The sequence below is a fragment of the Arvicanthis niloticus genome, chromosome 18 (assembly GCF_011762505.2).
Source record: "Arvicanthis niloticus isolate mArvNil1 chromosome 18, mArvNil1.pat.X, whole genome shotgun sequence".
Lineage (NCBI taxonomy): Eukaryota > Metazoa > Chordata > Mammalia > Rodentia > Muridae > Arvicanthis > Arvicanthis niloticus.
In genome coordinates, this window is record NC_047675.1 from 35,600,546 (window position 1) to 35,618,026 (window position 17,481).

Here is a 17,481-nt window from a genome sequence, read left to right on the forward strand (position 1 = left end):
ATACAGCAATAGGGTGAAGGACAAGACAGAGCTCCCACTGACCGTTCGTGAAGCTCTTTCTGCCCCCCGTCAATGTCGTCTCTTGAGGGTGACCCTGATCCCCAGGGCTAAAGTAGGTGCCAGAGCTCCTGCCACCACACTAAGGTTTTAGCAGACCTCCAAGAAAGACCACTCAGTGCCTTCACACTGGATAGAAAGGTCATATGACCAAACTCAGATCAGAGATCGGGAAATGAGTCTTCCATCCAGGAATCCCGAATGTAGAACTGGCTACAGGACAGGTAGCCTCCCTCCGGGAGTGACTACTCTAGACTAAAGGAGACTAGAGAGCTGGGAAAGAAGTCTGGGGCCAGTAGGTGGCAGCTGAGAATGTTCATATATTCGAGGATGTTCATTTTCTTAGATGCACTTATCAATTAATGGCCACTTAGGAATATATATATACTTATTCTTAAATAGTTCAAGTTATTAGGTGCTTAGAAATAAATCAAAAGAGTGTATAAATAGGTTTAAAAATATTGACAAATCAAACACCCACAAGAAAGACAGAATTTCCAAGTCTAGATTGGCGACTATGGGTATTATCCTATTTGTTTAGATCTCCTGCATGTTTAAAATTACTAAAGGGCTGGAGAGCTGGCTCAGCAGTTAAGAGCACTGACTGCTCTTCCAGAGGTCCTGAGTTCAATTCCCAGCAACCACCTGGTGGCTCACATTCATCAGTAATTGGATCCAATGCCCTCTTCTGGTGTATCTGACAGCTACAGTGTACTCATATAAATAAGTTAATTAAAAAAAAAATCTGACTAAGCAGGGACAGTCATTCTACATTTGTTTTGGCACTCCCAGGCTTCTTCCTGTGAGGCTGAGACTCCTGGTGAGAGGCAAGGGCTCCAGAGCGGTCAATGCAAAGGGCAGTGAGTTAGAGCCCTACATTCCTAGCCATAGTGAATCGAAAGGCTGCTGCGTGTGAGAGAGAACATTGCACCCAGGACCTCAGATTCTCCAAGAATCCTCCCTCTACTCAGATGCAGCAAGTGGGAGGGGCAGCAAGTGGGAGGGGCCTGTTGCCTGTTAGAATGGCATCATGAATGTAAGACATCTCACCAACAGTCTGTGGTCGCCCAGGACACTTATGTGTAGAGTGGACCATACACTGGACTTGGAGTTAGAAGTTGTCCTCCATCACTTCTGCCCATGTCACTGTAGAACAGTCAGTTCACATCCATCAGGACAATAGGAATGACCACCTGCCTAACAGGGCTGTCTGAGGACTCATAGGAGATCATGTGTAATTGTCAGTGTGCAAGATGACAAGGAAGGTGACACTGCTTGTCTCACTGAGACTGCTTGGGGCGAGTATCTGGCAGGTAAAGGGAAGGGAAACAAGAAGGCGAGAGAGGGCGCTAAGGAAGGTGTAACAGCAGGCATCGGGCTGGGCTGTGTCTGCAGAGTGCTTGCCTAGTGTGCACAACGCCCTATGTTGGATCCCTAGATTATGGTGGTGCATACTGTAATCCCAGGAGATGGAAACAGGACAATCAGAAGATCAAGGTCATCCTCAGCTGCCTACTGAGTTTGAGGGCAGCTTGACCTACATGAGACCCTCTCGAAAGCACATACATGTACCTATGTAGGAAAATGTTATGAAACTCATTGTGCTAACGAATACGGTAATGAGGACAATGAAGAAAACCACCAACTCTTTAATGTCCATCTCACCAGAAGTAGAAACGAGAGCTGTGTGTGGTGGGGTGACACATGCCTGTAACCTCAGCCCTTGAGGTGGAGGTAGGATTGTAACTTTAGTGCCAGCCTGGTCTACATAAAAAGTGTCAAGTCAGCCTTGGCTCTACAAGAACCTGTGTGCATATGGTAACTGATTCCCATCTTGAATGGTGGGTTAGATTAAGTGACTTGTTTTTAACTACAGTTGCCAGGTAGAATATGAGATGCCCAGTTAAATATGAATTTCAGATAAAGGGCCATGAACTTTCCTATGATACATTCTGCATGTAGTATCACAGACCTATGCTAAAAGCATATCTGTCCTTAATATTTAACTGTGCATCCTGTTATTTAGGGCTAGAACTGTCAACCCCACGGTGGATGTGGCTTAGGAACGGTTTAACTTCTAAGTCTGAGTCATATAAGGCACCCACAACTTTGGTCTACTCTCTCGTAGCCTGACACGCTAGAGAAGCCAGCTACAGCACTGTAAAAACACTACCAACAGGTACTGAAGAAATCGCCTGTACTTCCTGCTGAAGGGCAGCACCAGCTCCCCTGCCAGGTGAGGAAGTACCTTTTGTTGTCGTTTGTTTGTTTGTTTGTTTGTTAAGTAGTGGTAGAAGAAGGGCTGTAACTCAGTGGCAGAACACTTGCCGAGCACGGTCAAGGCCCTAGGGTTGATCCCAAGTACTGCCAAAAAATGTTTTAAGTAATGAGACTTAGTTGAAAGTCCATCCTTCTAGTGTGCATGTTCTTCGAATGTGTGTGAGGCCAGAGGACCACTTCCGATGTTGTTGCTCAGGCACTATCCACTTTCCCTATTTTCAGGCAGGCTCACACACTGGCCTGGAACTCTCCAAGTAGGCTAGGCCGGGTGGTCAGTGAGCCCCAGGGACCTGCTTGTCTCTGCTCCCCCAGCTCTAGGCGTACCACACACAACACCCAGCTGATTTCTTAACCTAGGTTCCAAGGATCAACTCTGGTCCTCGCGCTTTTAACTTGGGGCCTGACTCTTCTAGACTTGTGCTTTGAAGAAGTTATTTAATCCCTCAAAAGCCTTGCCCCCTCTTCCCCTGGCATATTAATACAAGACTTTTATGATGAGTAATATTAGAAATGGCAGCTAAAGTTTCTTAGTTTGGGATGTAACGAGCGATGTTCTGAGGACTCCCCAACAGTCCACTTGAGACAAGTATTGTCCTTACTCCCTTTTTACCTATTTGGAAATGGAGGCACACAAACTACACAGATGTCCATAGCTGATAAGAACATAATATTAGCCTGGCACATTGCGGGCATCTTTTAAAAGTTGCTCAGGTACCTTTAATCCAAAGCTGACAGAGGAAACAAGCTGCAGTCACCTGAAGTAACTTCCCAGGCCACTCCCCGCCCCCCACCTCAGTGACACAGTGAGTCAGGTGAGGGACCTCCTGCCCCAGCTGGGTAAGCCCTTTAGATGTACCTACTAGCACCCTCTGGGGCAGACTTAGACTGGAAACCTAAATTTGCATGTGGCCCATAAGCCAGTTCCAGCGATTAGCTCACTGGCTCCTATCGTACAAAGGGGAGCTGCCACATGAGGTGTGAAGATTTCAGCCTTCTCTAACCAAGTCAGAAGGCTGGGCGGAAGGCCCAGAGCTAGAGGGCAAGGCCCTCTTCCAGCAGAGCCTCTGGCTGACCACCATCTCCACTAAGAGCAGAGCCCAAACTCTTGGTAGCGCTGTCATGGAGCCCACGATGTCACTCCAGTGATCTGCTGAGCCCTCCAGATAGATCCCCAAACTGCTACACACCCTGTCCACCTCCCACTTTTCTATGTGGATGGCACGTTCTCCTGTTCAGGTCTTCATGGGCAACTGGACAAAAAAGTACTGGGCACAGGACCCACCTCAGAAGCAGATCATCAGGGAAATCAATGGGGAAGCCCGCTGACTTTCTCCAAGTGTGACTCACCAGGGCTGAGCAGCCATGACAACCCTCAGTACCAGCTCCACTTAACTCCCGAGCAGGGCCTGGAGCATGGACGAGGTGTCTACTGGGGCTCTAGGAGACATCATATACTGGACATCATCAAGTGGTCACAGAAGAGCACTGGCTACGGACATCTTACTGACAGACAGACAGACTCACAGGAGGCCATGTGGCCATCTTACAGCAGTGAAGGAACTGCAGGCTGTCTCGTGTTACTGGATGAATGCCGAGCAGCTTTAGCACAGACTACCCACAGCAGCTGGCACATGCGTGGATGCTTCCATGCACTGGGCAGTCTGAGTAGACGTTCTGCAACATTCTGCAAACAGAAATCACATCTGCAGAGTGAGGTTTGAAGAAATGGGAACTTTTACAAAGTCGAGAATACTGTATGTTTTAATCTTCGAAAATAATGCATAGCATGCAGACTAGATGACAGGTCAACTTGGCACAAGCTAGAATTATCAGAAGAGGGACCCTAAGTTGAGCAAATGGCCCCCAGATTGGCCTATGGGCAAGCCTGTGACGCACTTTCTTGGCTAATGATATTCTCAGATCACTGTGGGTGATGCCACCCTTGGGCAAGTTGTCCTGGGTATTATAAGAAAACAGGCTGAGCAAGCCATGAGCAAGCAAGTAGACAGCACTCCTCCATGGCCTCTGCATCAATTCCTGTCCTGCTTGAGACCTTGCTTGCCCTGACTTCTCTTAGTGATGGAGTGTGACCCAGAACTATAAGGTCATATAAACCCTTTCCTCCCCGAGTTGCTTCTGGCAACAGTGTTTTACCACAGCAATAAAAACCTTAACTAAGACATAGTGATTTTGAAATGTAAGCAGTAAACTGTGTCTGAGAAGCATGTGAGACACTCATGGGGAAAGCCGTGGTGACACTGTCTTTGAGATGTTTGAACCAGTTGCCGAGCATGGTGGCACACATGCTGCCGTGAGCTCCAGGTCAGCCTGGAGCAAGTTCCAGGACAGCCAAGGTTGTTACACAAAGAAACGCTGTCTGGAAAAAAAATATTTTAGCAATAACAGTATATGCTAGCGTTGTTCTATATATATGTGTTTATATGCACAGAAACAGAGGGATAGAAGCCATTTGACAAACGGTGACCCCTACTGGATCAGAATGAAGAACACACAGACTGCACTGACTATTCCTGCAACTTCTGACTACATTTGAATTATTCTCAAAGTCAGAAACTTAAAATAAGCCAAAGTCAACTGAAAGGCAGAGTCTTGGGGAGCCCCCTACAGACCAGGGAGTGGAGGCTCAGAAGGACCTTCAAAATCTGGGCAGAGACTTGGCCCTCAAGAAGGGACAGGATTTAAAACAGGTTTAAATGGCTTTATTTTCTCCATGATTTTTCCTCCCAAGAAGCAATGTCCTTATGATACTGAGTGATTCCAGGATTTAAATCTAGAGATTTAGGATTAAATTAATCATTTAATCAGTGAAATTTAGATCTAGAGACAGTGGGATTTGTGGTCTCATCAAGTGATGAGCGAAATCCTTCACTGACTAGTGATGCCCACGACTAGCCTGTTCAAGGGACATGGCTGAGACAGCTCTTCCTCTCACGATGCAGTCACACAGCTTGCTTGAGTTGGTAGGCACGTTCTGGATAGGGCTTCTGGCAGGTCCCGTCACCTCCGATGATCTGCTCCAATGGCGTCTGTGACTGTGTTAAAGCCCCGTTCCCTGGAAAGAAAAGTAGCAGTCCAAGGAGCCACACTCACCACGAGCACACTGCTTACTGCACCCTCCCACCCAGTACATCTTGTGACCTCTACTCTACCCTCACCCAGGCAGCTGCACGAATGTCCACCCAGGCCTCCTGTGCGGGAAAGGAAGTAACTTATATCCTGCAGCTCCCGGACTCTGAGTCAATGTGAATTCATTACCTGCTTTGTTCTGCTAGCACCTCCTCCAACCCCAGGGGCCTGAGAAAGGGGCAAGCCTTGCATGGTAACAGCACTGCCTCAGAATCATTCTGAATTCTCTTGGCACTGTTGGTTCTTGGTCAAAGGTGCAGCAAAGAAATCTTCCCACCCTGCCATCAGCGTTTCCCTCCAGCCCTTTGGGGTGCACAACAGACCAATGACAAGTGTCACTTTCTAATTTAACCTCTCTGACCAACTTCCTTGACCCAAGCTGCATCCAGCCCCACTCACTTTAGAAGGGCCTCCAGCTCACGCTTGACCCTGACCACGACTGGTGGCCCCAGGAAGGTGAGGGCCGTGTACAGCTGCACCAGGGAGGCCCCTGCCTGGATCTTCTCCAAGGCATCCTGTCCGCTGCTCACACCACCGACCCCGATAATGGGAATCCTGCCTGCAGAGAACACATAGCAACACTAGGAAAGAAGGTGTAAGGAGCCAGGTCTCCATCAGGGCTCAGTCCCCAGACCCAGCAAACACAGAGGATGCAGGAAGAACCCAGGCTCCACACATGTCCAAAAATGCCTTGCCTTGGGTGAGGGCGTACATCTCCCGGATGGTCTGGGTTGACAGATCTCGGAGTGGCTTCCCACTCAGTCCTCCTGTCTCAGAGCGCAGAGCACCCTGGAGGCCAATAGGGCGACTCACTGTGGTGTTTGTGATAATCAGTCCATCGATGCCCAGCTACAGTGTGAGACAGAGAAACAGCCTTAAGCCATGAACCTGAGGTACTCAAAGAAAGCCAAGACTCTCACAGGCCTCACCCTCACCTACATCTTGGGAAGCTATCAGAATGAGCCTCTCAATGTGACACAGCAGCTGTGGCACACTGAGCCCAGCACAATGCCTAAGCAGGGTTGCACCCTTAGAGCAAGCTGTCTGAGAGAATCAATCGTATCTGAGACCCCAGGCAGTGTGAAGAAGAACCAGGATTTATGTCCAGGACTGCTGGGCTCGTGTGTTCCCACTTCTCTCCTTAGACAGAGGCCTGGTGTTCAGACTAGCTGGAGAGGGGGACACACAACGTTCTAGTCCCAGCTGAGACTAGCAGAAAGGCTAGCACATCCTTTCAGGATGAACGTAGATCAGGAACAAGAAAAAGACTCATCAAACATGTTCTCAAACTCACTGTTTGCCACCAAATGAACTATACAATGACAGACAAACAGACAGCCTTCCACATCACAGAAAGGAAGTCACCAACCAGGCCACTCTGGGTCATCCCAGCAGGCAGTGGACAATGAAGGCTGCCCCTGCCCTGCCTGCCCCACCCTGACTCAAACCTCTCTCGCCACGCTGGCAATGTCCTCCTTGTCCTGGGCTGTGAGGTCAGGGGCAATCTTCACCAGCACTGCTGGCTTCCGTGTTCCCTTCAAGGCATCCCTCTCCTGCAGCACCTAGGTTGACAAGACAGAGACTTCAGAGCACAGCCCAGCAGTCAGATCAGTATTTCACATACAGTCTACTAAAGCATCAGCCATTATCCCAAGGAGAGACGTGCCTGCTCTGGCTGACCTGTGGTCTCATAGCAGATAGCTGCCTGTTGCCTAGGACTGGGATGTGAGAGACTGGAGAGTGCTTGGGGAGGGTGTGGTGAGGGTTCCTAGGCCAGGGGTGGAGAACAGTCTCTCCTTAGTGGTCCTGCAAAGGAATAAGGAGGAAATGCTGGGGAAAGGAGCATGTGGTGGTGTAATGACACACCTTGGACAGCAGGCGGCGCAGCTCAGTCTTTCCCTGCAGGCTTCTCAGACCAGCTGTGTTGGGACTGGACACATTTACCACCAGGTAGTCAGCCAAGGGGCCCAGGATGCGAACGCCCTCTACATAGTCTGCAGCAGCATCCTCGGAAGTCTTATTCTTCCCCAGGTTTATTCCTAGAGGCAGCCCATCTGTAAATACCAAGTTTGTCCTCACAGTTTACCAGGAAAAAGTTTAAGTACAGGTTGGAAGTCTGTACTTAAGAGATGGCGAAGCACTCATGCCTGGTGCAGCCAGCAGCCTGATGACTGAGAACTAGCTTGTCACAGCTGTGTGGTTACCAAACTGTGTGGGCACACTGAGCCTTTCTCTTTTGAAATTTAAATGGAGAAGTTGGAAGGCCTAAATACTAGAAGTAACAGAAAAACTATAGGAAGCTAGGCACAGTGGGCACTTGTAAGCTCAGTTCTTAGGAGGTACAGGCACAAAAATTAGGAGTTTAAAGTCATCCTTAGCGAGTTCAAAGCCAATGTGGGCTACATGAGACAAAGTCTCAAACAAACAAACAAACAAACAAATGCAGGGCCATGGCGATGTCATCTTGATGCTGGACCACATGCTTAACTTACATCAAGCCCCAAACCCAAAAAGTAGCTTCAGAAACTTAGTAAGGCCCATTCCCAGCAGATCACACAGATCTCCAGGCTCCCTCCATCACCTACCCTTCAGCTCCAGGAGGCACCGGAAACCCTCCAACCCCCACGGTCAGGGGACCACGTCAGCAATCTTCATTCTCCTTCCCGTCCTCCAATCCCAATCCCCAGTCTTATCCTCTCCTTCCTCTCTGTCCCCCCCCCCCCCCAGACCCCAGAAGCGCACCCAGCTCCCTGCCCACCTGGGTACCTTCTCAGCTCCACCACTTTCTAGCTCATGCTCACTCCTCAGAGTCTGCTCGCAACACCTAGAAACACTTTCTCCCCGGGACTACCAGCGGCCACACTGGCAGGATCTCAGAAGCATTCTCTACCTGGCCACCCACAGTCACCACACTCTCCTAGGGAGCAAGAAAAACCAAGGAACTGATGGCAGCCCAACAAAGGCAAGAGCAGAGAGAAGCACTAGCATTACAATTGTCTCAAACCCAGTTGCCTAGATGCCAGCATAAAAACACAGCAACAGCCAGGATGGCATGTCTCCTCTAGAGCCCAGCAACCATACCACTCTAGGCCCTGAGAAATGCAATATAGGGAAACTCAAGACAAGGGTATCAGAATAGCTATTCGGAATATGTTCAGGTCCTCAACAAGGATATGAATAAGCCCATTAATAAAAATCTATGAAACATGAACAGGGGTGAAATAAAGAAAACAGCTCAAGACACGAAAGAGGAAATGGAGTCACAAAAGAAAACCCCAACTGAGGGAAAGCTGGAAATGAAAAACTTAGGAAGTGGAACAGAAACCTCAGAAACAAGCCTCACCAATGTAATACAAGGGAGGGAAGAGATAATCGCAAGCATTAAAGACAAGATAGACAAAATGTTAAATCTAAAAAAAAAGACACCAGGTACAAAACAGCCAAGAAATCTGGGACACCATGAAAAGACCAACTCTATGAATAATAGGACTAGCAAAAGGAGAAGAAACCAGGTCAGAGGTACAGAAAATATTCTCAACAAAAATCACAGAAGAAAATTTACCTTGCCTGTAACGGTCCAAGAAGCAAGTACACTGGACCAGAAAATAAGTTCCACATTACACATAATAATCAAAAAGCAAAATGTAAAGAACAAAGCAAAAGCTGTAAGAGAAGAAGACTGGTAACCTATAAAGGCAGATCGTCCTATTAGAATAACACCCGACTTTTCAATAGGGACTCTAAAATCCAGAAGGACCTGGATGGATGTTCTATAAACTAAGAGATGACAGATCTGAACCCAGACGACTCTACCCTGTAAAACTTTCTGCTGCATCCAAGAAACATCGAGGACAGACACCACCTCGGAGTAAAAGGATGGAAAAAGATAGTCCAAGCAGACGGACCAAGGAAGCAAGAAGGTGTAGACATGACAAAATAGAATTCAAACTAAAATAATCAAAAGAAGTGGGGGGAGGGGGGGAGGACACTACACAGTCACCAAAGGAAAGATCCACCAAGGGAATGTTGCAATTCTTAGCACCTGTGCACCAAACACTAGGGCATCCAAGTTCATAAAAGAAGTGCTACTACAGGGCTGGAGAGATGGCTTAACGGTTAAGAGCACTGACTGCTCTTCCAGAGGTCCTGAGTTCAATTCCCAGCAACCACATGGTGGCTCACAACCATCTGTAATGGGATCAGATGCCCTCTTCTGGTGTGTCTGAAGACAGCTACAGTGTACTCACATGGATAAAATAAATACATCTTTAAAAAAAGAGAGAGAAAATAAATGCTACTACTGCTGTAATCACATACTGACCCTCACACACTGACAGGGGAGACGTTAACATGCCGCTCTTGCCAAGACGCAGATCATCCAGACAAAAACAAAACAGAAAAATGCCAGAGCTAACTGATATCATAAAACCAACCGGGCCTAGCAGATATCTACAGAGCATCTCATCCAAGCACAAAAGAATATACCTTCTTCTCAGTAACTCCCAGAACTTTCCCAACAACTGGCCACATACTCGGACACAAAGCAAACAAAGGAGAAAAGCCTCCATGCATTGCAGAAGACACTAGAGGAGCCATGGGCATGGTGCCACCACCCAAGGCCTGCACCTCAGGGAACAAAGCAGACCACAGAAGACAAAGTGGGGCGTTCCCATGAGAGCCATCAACAGTGCAGGCTGTTTGGAAAGTGAGTCCTAGGACGGCTGGTCCCAAGGGGAGCGAGTGTGACAACCCCACTTTCTGCTTTAGCTCTCCCAGAATACATACTGTTAACACCGTGGACAAAAGGACAGCAGGGTGGGATGTGGGAAGGTGGCACTTAGGTCCTGCTCACATCTTAGCTCACACATGCTCTCTGCTCACCTCCAAGTCCCCAAGTTAGGATACAACTCAGGTTCTGCTAAGTTGTGATTGTTCTGCTAAGTTGTAATTGAACTCAGGACTTATAACCTTTGAGGTGGTGGTGGAAGTTGGACAGTCCCCGAATGGGAGGAGGCTGCATTGCCTTGTGTGCTCCTTTTCTCCCCCATTGCTGAATCACGTGCCCTTCCCATGTTTCCCCCATCTTTCTTTCGAATAGAGGAAGAAAGACCCTCCCCCAACACTTGACTTTACCTGCAGTGAGCTGGGTCTGCTTCTGCTGTCTGGCCCGTAGCCGGTGTTCCACCACTGAGAGCCCATGGCTGTTGAATCCATACCTGGTGCACATAAACCCACAGCGGAGGGGTGGGGTTAGAGGGTGACAATGTAGAAAAGGCACAGAGACCATCCCCATGCTGTCACCGCTGGTTATTCTTCACTGTCAACTGGATGTGATTTAGAATCCCCATGGAAACACACCTGCGTGTCTGAGACTGTTTCCAGAAAGTTGAATGGAGCAGGAAGACCCACCATGAAGGTGGGCAGCAGCATCCTGTGGGTTCTTGTCCCAAACTGAGTAAGGAGAAAGTGATTCAAGAACCAGCATTCTTCACTCTGCCTCCTCACTGTGGGTGCAAGGCAACCCGCTGCCTCAGGCTCCTAGCACTGTGAGGCCTTGTACCCTCAAACTGTGAGCCACATGAACCCTCAATTCCTTAAGCTATTGATGTTTTGTCCTGGCAACAAGACTGATAACTAACGGGGTCTGGACACAGTGTAAGGCCTGACAGGAAGGGAGGAACTCCCTCCCTGTTCCTGGGAACTCGCGGCCACCCCAATAACTGCAAAGACACCAAACTTGATGTAACTGCAAGAGGTATATTTCAAATCAACGCGTTGAGGTCGCACTTCCAGCCTGTCCTACGCAGAGGCAAGCAATGAAGTACGACCCCTTCCGGAAAGAGGAAGGGCTTTTTATAGGGAAAAGCCACAGCCCAGGGGGGATGAGGGGAGAGTCATGATGAAGTATCTATAGAAAGTACCTGTCTAGTGTTCAGTTCCCGTGACAGGTTCAACAAATGGTCAGGGGGAATATCTTTTTGTTCTCTTAAGACCCTATTCAATTTTTCTCTGGTATCCAGGGTACACGGGCGCATCGACCTGAACTCTTCTCAAACTCTATCTAATCCATTTCTAGTTCTTGGTACCCACAGCGCTTGGTCACGCTACCCTGATCTCTCATCATATCTATCTTGTGGATAGGTACTTTCCTAGGACCCAAAGCGCAGAACAAGCTGGTCTGCATTTTTGACTCCATCTTTAACTCTTTCAACAGCACTTTGTTGCTTACAGCCAGAAAATAGCACAGACGGCGTGGCGATCTGCTGACATAGTAAATACTCACCACTGCTTCAGCATTCCCGTACCAAACACGTATCACGTACATGAGCAAGAAGGCAAAGTGTAAGAGTGCCCATCCCTCGCCACTCCCTGTCCCACAAGACTCATACTAAGTACCACTACCCTGAGACCTGAAGTCACCTGCAACAGCCTGGCCATTCCCAAAGACATCGGTCCCTGCCTATAATGCAACAGAGAGACTGGTGACTTGTAGGGAAGTTTCTGGAAACACGTGGTAGGAAGCCCAGCCATATGCCAGCCAAAATCCCCACAAGGAGGCTCTCCAAAAATCACTTAGCAAAAAGTAGACAGGTCCTCCCTCTGTGGTCTCACTAACTGCACAGAACAAAGGCGAGGCTCTACACAGCCAGCAGGACTCCTCCTCGTAAGAGCAGCTGTACATGGTGAACACTACAACCTTGTTCACTGAAGCCAAGGGTGACCTGTGCCACCAGCCCAGGGTACCGGAGGACCATTTTAATGTAGTCATTAGATTAAATTACATGTGCAATCATTCTATTTCTAGAGGCTAGCACCAGACAAAGTCAATGTTTTAGACACACACTGGAAAGTCTGCTGGCCCACGTCCTCCCAAGCTGTTCCCTGTGAGTAGCACCAACCCTCAGAGCACCTGAGAAACCCATCATCTCTATTTCCCAAGGTTGGGCTGAGATCTCTGCCTGGAAACACAGCAGATGTTCAAAAGGGCTCCTGAATATTCAGTGACAGAGTGACCAGCTAGCACAGCCATTCTGAACCTGTGGGTCGCGAGCCCTTCCACAGGGGTCCCATATCACATCTCCTGCATACCAGATCTTCACATTACGATTCATGACAGCAGCAAAACTAGTTATGAAGCAGCAACGAAAATAATGTTATGGTTGGGGGAGAGAGGTCACCAGAACATGAGGACCTGTATCACAGGGTCCCAGCATTAGGAAGGGTGAGAACCACTGCTCTGTCATAAGAGAAAAACACAAGGCAGGTCTTCCATCAGAGATCCTAGCAGGGGAGAAGATAGCCCTGTGATGCTGAGCCCCCACCTACCTGTTAATGACAGCTTGGTCCTCCGGGAGTCGGAATACTCTGGGCCTGGGGTTTCCTTCCTGAGGCTGGGGAGTCACACTTCCTACCTCAACAAAACCAAAGCCCAGCTTGTAGAGTCCATCCACAGCTTCCCCGTGCTTGTCAAATCCTGCCGCAATCCCTACTGGATTTCGGAATTTGTGGCCCAGGACTCTCACTTCCTGGGAAGGAGACAAAGTCAGAGATATACAAGGCTACACCAAGTGGTCTCACAGCAGGGCTCCCAGCATCCTGTATCAGAACTCCCTTGACGCTGCTAAGTATCGCTGGTCCCCCAGAATAGGGATCTTCTGGAGAAATGACACTCTGAGGGGCTCTGCAGGTGTTCTGGTGCCTGCTGGAGTCTGACATCATGAGGTCTCAAGGCTGGAGGAGACGCAGTGTCCCACCACAAGTGAACCAGAGACAGGAGCTATCTTGTACAATTACAGGATATCTTCTTATCTGCTCAAATTGATAAGGAAATGGAGTCCTTGGTGACAGCCCTTGGGTCATGGTACTCTGACACCAATGGGTACCATGCGGCAAAGCCTATAACCAGCTTAGTACACAAGCCCCAGCTGATCTTTCCTCCACAACTGCCAAAAAGCCAGCCCATGGGCACCATAGAGAGTTGGAGAGAGGACATCACTGGTACTGGCTCCAGTGGGCTCTTAAAGGTGAGGTAACTGTTTCCAAGGGAGAACCCACATGGCCCTGAAAGCAAGAGATGAGAAAGACCACATGGAAAAGTAAGTGTGCACACAGCATCTCAGAACCATGAGGCAGGCAGTGCAGCTATAACAGGCCTTCCTTGAGGGTAGGTGTTCTCAACCCTAGATGCATGACTCAGCCTGGGTGCTGTCAAGCCTCTCTGAGACTATGGTTACATTGGTCAAGCAGGAGGCCACAGCAGCCAAGCATCTCAAAAGCCCCCACTTCTTCCCAGAAGAGTCTAATCTTGAAAGAGAACTGGGGACTGAGGAAACAGCAAAGAACTAAAGAGGGAGGTAGAAGGGACTAAGAGGATCCGGCTTCCCGGCTATGGAGGAGGAGGGTCTCTGGGAACAGAGTGCGATGTACCATAAGGTTCCTGTTACTCAGGAAGTGAGGCTCAGAAATCATTTGAGCCCACAAGTCTGAGACCAACCTGGACAACGTGGACCCATCTCAAAAGAAAAAAGGTGGCATTCAGAGAAACCGTGGAAAAGGCACACTAGTTGTGTCATAACCCTGTCACTCAGGCCTGCTGCCCTCATCCCCTTTACCCGGGTTCAAAGGTTGTCAGACTCAAGTCTGGGGTGAGGATGACTTTAAGAGAGAAATGTTCTTTCTGATCCTACAAAAGCCCTTTAGTATCTGAGGTACTGTACAGCTGCAGGAAACTGTCTGCTGTGGGGTGAGAAGAACCCTCAGTTATGGAAAGGAAACATACATAGCAAAGGGCCCTAGATTCTCAACAGTGACTCTTCCCCCAGAGAGGTCTGCGGGCATTTTGCTGGGTTCCCATGTTCGAATCACTGCCGTCTCCCATTTGGTAAGACGTGCCTTAGAATTGCCAAATGAACATGGGAAGCAGACTTTGGGAGGGTGTGTGCTTTCCCTGAAGTCTCCTGCGGTAAGCTGACCACAGTGCAGCAATGGTACCAGGTGGGCCAGCGGAATGAGTTGTGGCTGGGGCAGGTGATTGCCTAGGACTTAAGTCCTCACCCCCAAGGATGATACAACATCCAGGACCTGACTCTGGTGGGGAAAAAGAAAGGACCCATCAGGCCAGGCTCTATAGCACCCTGCCTACCAAGCCTTCACACCCACCTAGACAGATGATATAACATCTACAAGTGACAGCCCTTCCCTGCTAACACTGTCCCCCTGCATCCATTGCTGTTTAATGGCCCCAGAAGATGTCCCTGCTCAGCCCCGGGATCTCAGCAAGGCAGGACAGTGGCCAAGGTTGGACACTGCAATTACACTCCATGGGTTTGAATCCTGGTCCTGCCACATGCTAGTTGTGTGACTTTGGGCAAGTCACTTGCTTAGTCTGCACTATGGTTTCCTGATAGAGACCTATCTCAAAGAATAGTTATAAGGATGAAAGACCTATACCTAAATGCTGTTCTGTATGTACAGGGTGTGACGCATAATAAAAGGCGCTTTCTCAGTCTGGGCTCCAGATTCCAGCTGCGTGTGAACATGTCACTCTGGGTTTGCAGCAGAAAAGTATACGTATGCTGAAGAGTGTGACTCCCCCAGGCACCTAAATGTAACACAGAGTGACCCGGGGTACCTACCAGCATGTCAGAGTCCTGAAACTTAGCTCGAGGAAGGAGCCCCAGGGAGGTGACTCGAACAGCTAGCCGGTGGGCCGACTCAGGGTCAAGCAGCCTCTGCAGAGCTGGCATCAGGTATTCAGCATAAAAATGGTCATCCCCCGTGGCTGTCAGGTAAGAGGTGAAGAGAAGTCCTCCACCCCCAAGGATGATGACTGCATCCAGGGCCCGCTTCTAGTGGGGGGGAAAAAAAGACCCATGGGGACCCCCATCAGGACAGGCCGTAGCACCCTTCCTGGTCCTTCACACCTACCCAGAGGATATAACACCTACACAAAGTGACAGCCCTTCTCTGCTTACACTGACCCCTTCATTTCCTGCCCACTCACACACCAGTCTTTGTAGAAGCTGTATCTACACACTTTCACAGGTTCTAGCCCTGAATAAATTCAAGGGGCCAGCCAGGGGATTTTCAAGACAGGCAGTACTGCCCCCTAGGGGCTGTGTAGGGAAATTTTTAATGAGGGAACAATGCTAATAGATTTGGTGTAGAGAAATCAGCCCTGTCAATATTCTTCCTTGCTTAAAGCCGACAAACTAATTTCCCGTGTACTGCATGATGTTTGAACTTTGCTATTGATATTTATTTAAGTTTTTTTTTTTTTAAAAAAAAACTTCCTATTATCTGAGCCAAGGGACAAGCTATATATAGTTCACCTCAAACACCAACTACCTCCCACATATACACAGAGACCTTTCCAGGAATGCTGGTACCTTGTAACTGAAGGACAACTGTACAGCTTATGCAAAACATTACCAAGAAAAAGTCATCATTCCTAGAACCTCACCAGAAAGAGTCTGACGCTCTGCTTTTAAACCAGTGCACACCTGTAGCAGTCATTTCTAAGTCGAGGCTTAAACACTTGACCATTTATGTATGTGAGTGGTGTTCTGACTTCTACATACTAAAATGCATGTTTCCATCTCTCCTTTATACTGTAGTAAGGACATGGTGTTTATACTTTAAAATGATACTTAGAAAGGTTACTGGCCTGAAATGTATGTGTATAATATAAAAGCAATTGCAATATAAACATAGCTTCAGTCTCGTTGGGTAGAAAACCACAACCCCAGTTCAAAAGTGGTTCGCTATGCTTTTTGATAACAATCACTGCCAGATGCTGCTTGGCTGATGCATTCATTCGCTCCTTCACCAAAGGCAAGCAAACCAGACTTGGTCCATGTTCTTCAGGAGAGTGTAACCCAAGAGACAAATTAATGGTCGCATAAATACAGAGCCATGACAAGTGACACGAAGGGATAAATCATGGAAGGATCTTGAGGAAGCACGTTAGAGCTGACTTTCAAAGGTTAGACACAAGCTAAAGAGAAGGTAGCAGCTGGAGAAGATATCTCTAGGTAGATGAAGCCAATGAGAGGGGCCAGGGGATGGGATAGGGGGAGACAGCTGCTTGGAACTAAAAAAGAATGAGGCCGGAGAAATGAGAGAGGTGTCAGCCAAAATCTGGCTAACAGATTTGGTTAAGTGCACTTGCTGCTCTGCCAGAGGAACAGAGTTCGGTTCCAGCTCCCTTTTCAGGTGGCTCACAACTCGAGCTTTAGGGGATCCAAAACATCTGGTCTCAGAGGGTATCTGCACTCACGTGCACACACGCATGTGCTCTCACGCCTACACTTTTTTTTTTAAAGGGCATTTGTCCACCAAACAAGGAAGTAGCGGATATGATCAGGTTTGCCTGCAACACAAACCAAGTATTCTTTCTCTCTCCTCGGGGAGTTTGCAGAAATGCCTCTCAAGAGTCAAGCACCAAGTCAGTATCGGAGCACTTTTTCCAAAGCGAGGAAACAACTAAGGACTCTTCTCACGGAACTCCCATTCTGACCACACTTGATCTAGAAGGGTGGCCGTATGTCTTATTTCATTCCGCCTTCGAGCGTCGGGGGATCGTGTTCTCACAAAGGCACGATATTAGCTCAATTAAAAAAAGGAAAATGCCCGCGATCGCTCAGGCTCAGCCTAGCCTCAGCCCACACACGCTTGCTTTTTGCATGCCCCCCAGCTACGCACGTGCAGGCCACACTTCAAGGGCCTCAGCCTTTCGGTTTCCCAGCCTCATGCCCTTCCCCCGCCTGTTATCCACACCACGAGTGAGCCTCTCGCACGGGACTCACTCTCAGCTGTCTCCACGCCATGCTCCTTCTGCCACTCAGCCCGCCTCTGCCCGTATTCCATTGGAGAATGTGGGCTCGGCCCCACCTATCTCCCAAGCCCCGGGCCGGCCTGGCCCTGCCCCTAGATGTTGATTGGACGGTTGAACGCGTGCGCTCTGCCGGGAACCAGCTCCGTGGCCCGACGTGCCTA

At 48.8% G+C, this 17,481-nt stretch overlaps 1 protein-coding gene across 3 annotated transcripts; it reads right to left on the reverse strand.

The window, feature by feature from the left end:
* Positions 1-5,035: 5,035 nt before the first annotated feature.
* On the reverse strand, positions 5,036-17,426 carry Dhodh (dihydroorotate dehydrogenase (quinone)). 3 transcript variants are annotated; one of them, XM_034523180.2, is made up of 9 exons: positions 17,292-17,426; positions 15,120-15,332; positions 12,811-13,010; positions 10,618-10,700; positions 7,351-7,538; positions 6,933-7,046; positions 6,180-6,333; positions 5,884-6,043; positions 5,036-5,410 (listed from the first exon to the last, which is right to left on the reverse strand). In XM_034523180.2, the coding sequence occupies exons 1-9, from the start codon at positions 17,310-17,312 to the stop codon at positions 5,356-5,358; spliced, it is 1,188 nt and encodes a 395-aa protein (XP_034379071.1). In that variant the 5' UTR covers positions 17,313-17,426; the 3' UTR covers positions 5,036-5,355. The 3 variants fall into 3 exon arrangements, with proteins under 3 accessions (XP_034379071.1, XP_076771981.1, XP_076771982.1); XM_076915866.1 differs by having other exon boundaries at positions 17,188-17,303; XM_076915867.1 differs by lacking the exon at positions 17,292-17,426 and adding an exon at positions 16,869-17,110.
* Between the last annotated feature and the right edge of the window lie 55 nt (positions 17,427-17,481).